The 7,366-nt window shown below is 44.7% G+C and overlaps 1 protein-coding gene across 1 annotated transcript; it reads left to right on the plus strand.

Moving 5' to 3' along the window:
• Positions 1-66: 66 nt before the first annotated feature.
• On the plus strand, positions 67-3,764 carry LOC135385123 (PR domain zinc finger protein 5-like). The gene is made up of 3 exons (XM_064614298.1): positions 67-136; positions 891-1,208; positions 3,412-3,764. The coding sequence occupies exons 1-3, from the start codon at positions 67-69 to the stop codon at positions 3,762-3,764; spliced, it is 741 nt and encodes a 246-aa protein (XP_064470368.1).
• Positions 3,765-7,366: the final 3,602 nt, after the last annotated feature.

The following is a 7,366-nucleotide window of genomic DNA, read 5'->3' on the forward strand; positions in this document are numbered from 1 at the left end:
TTCAAATTCGGGAGGGAAAAATCGGGTGCTATTTGCACACGAGAATTCGGGGAGAAATCGGACGCTATGACACTGGGACGAGAAACAAGAATCTTCATATTTCCGCTCGGAACTGAGGCACTGAATGACGACGGCTGTGTTCAAACACTTGCCCGAGTTCCACAAAAGCTCTTCTTTGACTCCTGCAGGAGGGGATTATAAAAAAAGGACATACAGGTTGCCACAAATAGCTCCCTTTGCTGCTATATTATGATTAACTTTTCCGACGGTTTACCGAGACCGACAAGTTGAAGGACCAAGCAAGGATTTCGAGTCAGATATGGGGTTTTACCCGAATCCTCGGCAATTTGTTCGGGGGAGAACTACAGTGAACCCTCGTTAATGTGACCCCCGATAATCTGACATACGGGTCAGCTAGTTGACAATTATCTGATCTGACTATAATCTGATAATCTGAGCACACCCCCGATAATCTGACATAGCGGGCTTTACGACCATACTTCTGGGGAACAATGCAGTGAATCCTCTGCAAATCCCCCCGGATAATATGACAATTCCGCATTATGACCAAAACTTTGGGGAACGACCATAGTCATAATAACGAGGATTCACTGTACAGTCAAACTCCTTTACAACGAAACTCAGGGGACAGCAAAAAAAATTCGCAGTAAAGGTATTTTCGTTAAAAAGGATGTCTATTATTGGACGTATAGGCTCCAGCGGGACCGCAAAAAAAATTTGCTGTAGTGGTATTTTCGTTAAAAAGGTGTTCGTTATAAAGGAGTTTGACTGTATCGCGAAAAATCGGGTTTAACCCGAAAACGGAGAACCCTACCTACACTCCACCTCAACCGGCAAACAATGAAAGTCTCTCTCGATTGTGTCGACAGGTTCGCCGGAAGGGTCGAACGCTCCCACGGTGACGTCTGCAGGCATCCGCGACCTCTACGACTTGTGCCTGAAGAATATTGTCGGGTCGGACCAGACGCACCAAACGCCCGCGGATACGTCGCTGCCTCAAGAGACGAACACCTTCTGCTGCCAACTCTGTCCAGCGTCATTTAAGCAGAGCTACGGCCTCCGCCGGCACATGCTGATCCATTCCGGGGAGAAGCAGTTCAAGTGCCCCTACTGCGGCAGGGCATTCCGCTACAACCACAACCTAAAGACGCACGTCCGTTCTCACACGGGAATAAGGCCGTACGTCTGTAAAGTGTGCAGCAGGGCATTTGCGTACTGCTCGAACCTCACCGTTCACGGGCGGACTCACGCGCACGGCGAGCCCTGAACTTTGGCTCTTGCAACTGGATTGCTCTGTGTGAAGCGTTTGAAGTGTTCTGCACATGAAATACGCATTGAAAGGCATCTTGGACCAATCTTAGACCAATATTGGGCCGGTATTGCCAATATTGGGCTAATATTGGCCCAAGCAGCACAACATCTTGGTCCAATCTTGGACCAATATTGGGCCAGTATTGCCAATATTGGGCTAACATTGCTCCAAGCAGCACAACATCTTGGTCCAGTATTGGTCCAATCTCGGACCAAGATTGGACCAATATGTTGTGCTGCTTGGGCCAATATTAGCCCAATATTGGCAATACCGGCCCCATGTTGGTCTAAGATTGGTCCAATATTGGACCAAGATGTTGTGCTGCTTGGGCCAATATTAGCCCAGTATTGGCAATACTGGCCCAAGATTGGACCAATATGTTGTGCTGCTTGGGCCAATATTAGCCCAAGATTGGTTGAAGATTGGACCAAGATGTTGTGCTGGCTTGGACCAAGATGTTGCGTCACGTGAGCTTACTACACCATAGACTGTGAGATAGTTTCCTTTTTCTTCGTCGTCTTCTTTCCGCTACTGGTTCTGTATTTGTTACTCGAACAACAGGTTCGTTGCAATAAACGTGTGTGCGTACAGTGGAGAAAGGCTATTGAAGCTCAACTGCTTGAGAAAAGGCTTTATACAGCATGAATAGACCCTTGTGTTTTCATGTTTATTGTTCGTTTTTTATTTCCATTTTTTAAAAGAAATCTTGTACATTATGTATATCTCATATTTTGTATAACACGAAATGGCAAGAGGTAAAGTTGAATACAAAGCATGTTCCCACGTGCCTGTATGGATTGCAGACTTCGAGCTTCGGCAGATTCTTTAGTTTCTTAGTTTGAGTGATGACGATGCAGATCGGAGGGTAACCGATTGGTCTTGCCCGGTCCAAGCCCAAACTACGTGGCTCCATTTCACGAAGGTGCTTGACAAGAAATGCGAATGCCGTTACATGTTAATCACCCCGATAATGTTGTCCCGGGATGTTTCAGCACGTCAGTCCTTTTCCTTTCATTTCGTTTTTTTTTTAGCCAAGACAGATGCTTGAGAACGCAGTTTATGAAACACAAGCAGCACCAAATTGAAAAAAATAACGTAAGTGCAGGCTAGCTAGTCAATGAATCCATAATGGAAGAAGCCTGAGCACAGGCAACATGCTGCGTATTTTTATCTAATAACTACCCTTAGCTGGATGTCTGATCACTGAGGCTGTTTTTTTTTTTCTACTTTTACCCTGTATGAAGGAAGAGCAGCATGGTTCAGAGGGCTCTGTGGTTTACGTTGCAGGACAACTTGTCTCGTTTGTCATTTCGTCCTCTTGTTCTTTGCATTTTGCTGGTGTGTATGTAGGATGTTATCAATGTGACATGTAGCATGCACTGAGTGTAGCCTCCCTTTTCTGACCTGCAATGTATGCAAGTTATAGAACTTTGCAATGCTTTCCACCAGGTATGAATTTGCTGTGCGTGTACTGTTTTGTGTTATATTCCCCCCCTGTTATTATCACTCACATTTTCTTGCAGCTTTAGCCTCATGCTTGCTGCGCATATTCTGGACTTGTGTTGTGTCTAACTTGGCTGCTTATCTGTTCTTACTCGTTATGGATAAGCAATCTAATTTGCCCGTCTTTTTTGTTTTGTTGGATGCCCTGCGATTCTCACGCTATGCAGCCTCATCACTGCCATTGCTCGAATCAGCTTTTTTTGTGTGAAGTTTGAGATGTCGTTATACAGTGAACCCTCGTTAATATGACCCCCGATAATCTGACATACGCGCTTTTTGCGACCATACTCCTGCGGAACTATGCAGTGAAACGTCTGCATGTCCCCCGGTTAATATGACAATTCTGTATTATGACCAAAATTTTCGAGAACATCATTGGTCATAATATCGAGGGTTCACTGTATTTAGATGCCATATCTTGAATGTAATGTGCTTGTGACCTAATGAGCTTTCTATGGCTGCGAAAAAAGACGAAAAAAATTAAAATTTCGGGAGGTTACCTCGGTGCTCCTTGAACGGCACATTCAGGCAATCGTTTACTCGTAAATCTCACACATATTTCCTTCCACTTTCAGGTGACTCCTGGCTCCTCATAAGCGGAACGATTGCGGACGACCAACCGGCCACTTACGTCTACATGCCGTCCGCGGAACCGACGTCGGGAAACGCGGATGCTCAGCCGCGGTGCGACGACAGGGAGACGACGGTGCTGTCAGTAAGGGACGACGAACTTCAGTGTCCTATTTGTAAATTGATGTTTAGCCGAAAGTGGAACCTGAAGAGACACGTGCTGCTGCATTCGAAGGAAACGCCGTACATGTGCACGATCTGTAATCTATTCTACAAGAGACTGGACTACTTGAAAGGTCACATGCAAACTCATCATTCTGTTCTTCTGTGCCGTGAACAGGAGAACCACAAGGAGTGAAAAGAAGAGAGAAAAAGTTATTCATCTGCAGCACAACTGATGCCCGACCAAACGTACCTACAGTATAGCTGCCACACGCTGCACAGTTTCAGTGAAGCTGTAACAGCAGAAGTGTGAATATCACCAATCTAGAAACAGCGAAATTAATTAATGCTGCTGCGGTCACTTATTTTATTTTATATTATTATTTTCTGTGGTTTCATGTTTTTTTTTCTTAAGTTGTATTTGCTTTTACTATTTTGACTTTTTCGAGTTAAATTCAATACCAATGGATTATTACCTCCAAAATAAGTTTAGGGTCAATTTAGGTTAAGCCGGAGTTCTCCCTGAACTCAAATCATGTATCACATTGTATCGCGTACCTATTGCGTTATTTATTGTGGCAGTTTTTATGCGTGTCCGATGTACTATTGTTCGAGTGCAACAATAAACTACGCCAAGCACACTTAATTCCACAGCATTCCGCGAGGTATGCGTGCAGGGTGTCCCAGAAAACGTGTCATTGAATTATAATTAGAGCCTGAAGTCCTGAATCCAGGAAAAGCGTTTAACCTGGAAAAAGTCTGACCCTTATTGAACCTCTGTATGTAATGAGGTTATAAACCAGTAAGTCCCAAAACGAAAAAAACTTACTGAATACTTTGTACATAAAGTAATTGCAACTGGGTTTCGTCAAATGACACAAATGGGAGATGTCTAACGTGTATGTACGTGTCTACTCTACATGCATATCCTGTTAGCATCATTTTCAGGTGCGCGATTTAGCAGAAATTGAACAAAATTCAGGAGCACAACATATACTTTTCTTTGATATAACACCGCACACAGAGGTTTTTCATGCAGGAAAAACAGTCCGACTTTAATGGCGATGTCAGGTAGGGCAAAGTCACCTTTCTACAGTTGAACAGCCAGGATCGGGCTTATCGTGCAGCTAGGGGAGCGCAATCTCAAAAATATCGTTTAGACGGGCTGGATGATGTGTGACTTATTAGTTTGGTGCACACGGTTTTCCGATTGCAACGCTCAATACCACTGCTAACACGGTCACGTGAGGTAGCAAGAACATGTTTCTCGAGTGGAACTTAAGAGCTACATTATTTGTATGCGTGTGCAGAAAAGGAGCCTGATCTGACTCTCAATTCCATCGACACACATGCAAGGTTTGCAACAGACCAATATATTGCAATACGGTCCTACACTTTCATTGGCAGATACATACTGGTATGTAGGTGTCATTGCTGCAAAAAGCACTGAAAAGGAGAGCGGCTCTATTGTATTCCACTAAAACAAGTTGAGGCATTTATTAATAGTGTGAAGTTTTCTCATACACTGTGTTATACATTTCGCTTTCCTTATTCTCCTGTTCAAGAGCAATGCGAATTTCCGTTGGGCATCCAATGTTTTTGTTACCTGAAACTTCGTGGAAATGCTCGACAAATTTGAGCAGAGATATGTTTTGCAATACCTTCCACTGTTATGCAATAAATTTCTTTCTGTTCCAAAACGTATTATGTCTGCTCCAAAAGACCGGCCTCGGTGGCTCAGTCGGTAGCGTGTTCGCCTTCTGATCCCGAGATCGCGGGTTCGAACCCGGCCGAGGACGCCAGCAACTTGGTGGCAGGGTACAAGTTGCTTAGACACGCCGTCTTCCGCGAGGGACGTTAAATACGGGGTGCCGTGTGATGAGCTTTCATCGCACGTTAAAGAACCCTCAGGTGGGCAAAAGCAATCCACAGACCGACCGCTGTGGCGTCGCTCATGATCTCAGTTGTCTCGCGACGTAAACACCCAATTATATATATATATATCTGCTCCAAAAGATCGCGGAATTCCGTATTTTGCTCGAAATTTCGCGGCGTTTTCCACGTAATTCCGCGGAAATCCGATTTGGGTCGAAGGACGCCATTAGCGCTACGTGGACGGTTACTATGACGTGTATAGCGTGGTGCTTCTCAGGAGTATTGCAGGGTCATGCAAAAGTGCGTCAGATAAAAGCGCGTGCTGTGCCAGCACCACCTAGATATACAGAAAGCCTGCGTGCTCGTCGACTGAGACTTCGGAAGGATTCGAAAAAAAAAAAAAAATGGGTGGGCATCATACGAACACGGACCGCCTCCCTTGGTACCGAATACAACATTCACATCCATTTTGTGCGAGTAATTAATTCGTAAATGATGACAATACCAAACCGAAACCAACATGCAAAACGCACAGCGGTTCACCCGGAGGAAGATACTGTGACGTTACCCGGCATTGTCGTCTGCTACGAAGCTTGTATTCTTCCATGCAGGATGACGTCGGCAGTGTTGCTTTCAGCGCCCTCTTGCTTCACAGAGGCGAAGTGCTCACTTGATAATAATTCGTTCGAATAAAATCTGCGCACTTTGGGAACGCGATATTTCCTATGTATGTTCCTGACACCGCAAGGGTCACTGCTATATCACAATCGTTGTGGTGATTTTGTTGCGGAATCCCACTTAAGAGTCAGCCAATCAGGATCGTGTTTACAATGGCCTTTGCCAATCACGAACAGACTTTCAGCGTTCGTGGCTATGTCGCGCATAGGGTGCTCCACAGCGTGGTCACCGGCGGCCATATTGGTGGGCCCAACGCATTCTGTCGTCTGCATTTAGTTCAAGCCGGGCGGCCCGTATTTTTTAAGATTTACTTTACCCTAAAGGGCATGTCATGCCAGTTTGTTGCAGCTTTGAGTACACTTCACACGGACAGAGAAAGAGGGATAATTTTTCGCAGGTAAGCTCTTTATTTTTAGGAAAAATCTGTTCATTCGTATCGCATGCATCTGACAACTCGAACTTGTTTGCATTGCTACTTCGCTGGTGCCATTGCGTACTAAGAAAGTATGTGTGGGTGCTCCTACAAATCTCAAGACCGTGTATTTTCTATAAACAATGCGCTTGTGCTTGCAGGTTCCCCTCACAGTCACTCAGTTGTGCCGAAGAACCGGATGCAGAACCTACGCCAATATGCGAATTTGTTCCACTGTTCTTTTAATCTGTGAGGTACGGTGGAAGTAAATAAACTGCTCTGTTAACCATGTATGTGCAGTCGCTCCTACAGCGTGTGTGATAAGTCATGCATGTGCATGCTCTTCGTGCACAGCGCTTCGAATTTCCGTAATGAAATACGCTGACAGCTGAACAACTGCAAAAGCACTCGTGACAATAACGTTATTTTAAGATGTGGAATGGGGAGTTTCTTCGCCAGGGTCCATACTCCACCCCATTGCTGGTGGTGATGTGGTGAATAAAATAATGATCCCCTTCAGAATAAGGATCGAGGTTGTGTGTTTTGCAATACACACAGACACACTCGTAGAACATAATACGATAACGGAAAAAATCAAACGAGAGCCATACAACACCAAACCACGCAATGACGAACGAGAACCGCGGAACACCACACGAAAACCGGACAGAAACGAAAACAAACAAAAAATATAAAAACGGAAGTACCTCACAATAACAAACATCGTGAAACCTTTCTAAGCAAAAAGAATGAATTTTATAGGTTGACATTCACTGAATTCACATTCATGCGTATGCTCCCTGTGCACAACACTTACGGCCCCCTATTTGAAA

Source organism: Ornithodoros turicata, chromosome 2 (genome assembly GCF_037126465.1).
Source record: "Ornithodoros turicata isolate Travis chromosome 2, ASM3712646v1, whole genome shotgun sequence".
Lineage (NCBI taxonomy): Eukaryota > Metazoa > Arthropoda > Arachnida > Ixodida > Argasidae > Ornithodoros > Ornithodoros turicata.

What these genes read in the sequence shown, in the direction of transcription:
- LOC135385123 (XM_064614298.1), top strand. Translation starts at nt 67, where the DNA reads ATGACACTGGGACGAGAAACAAGAATCTTCATATTTCCGCTCGGAACT. An exon ending in GGCACTGAATGACGACGGCT is followed by an intron (nt 137 to 890) that starts GTGTTCAAACAC and finishes TTGTGTCGACAG; the next exon opens with GTTCGCCGGAAGGGTCGAAC. An exon ending in GGGAATAAGGCCGTACGTCT is followed by an intron (nt 1,209 to 3,411) that starts GTAAAGTGTGCA and finishes TTCCACTTTCAG; the next exon opens with GTGACTCCTGGCTCCTCATA.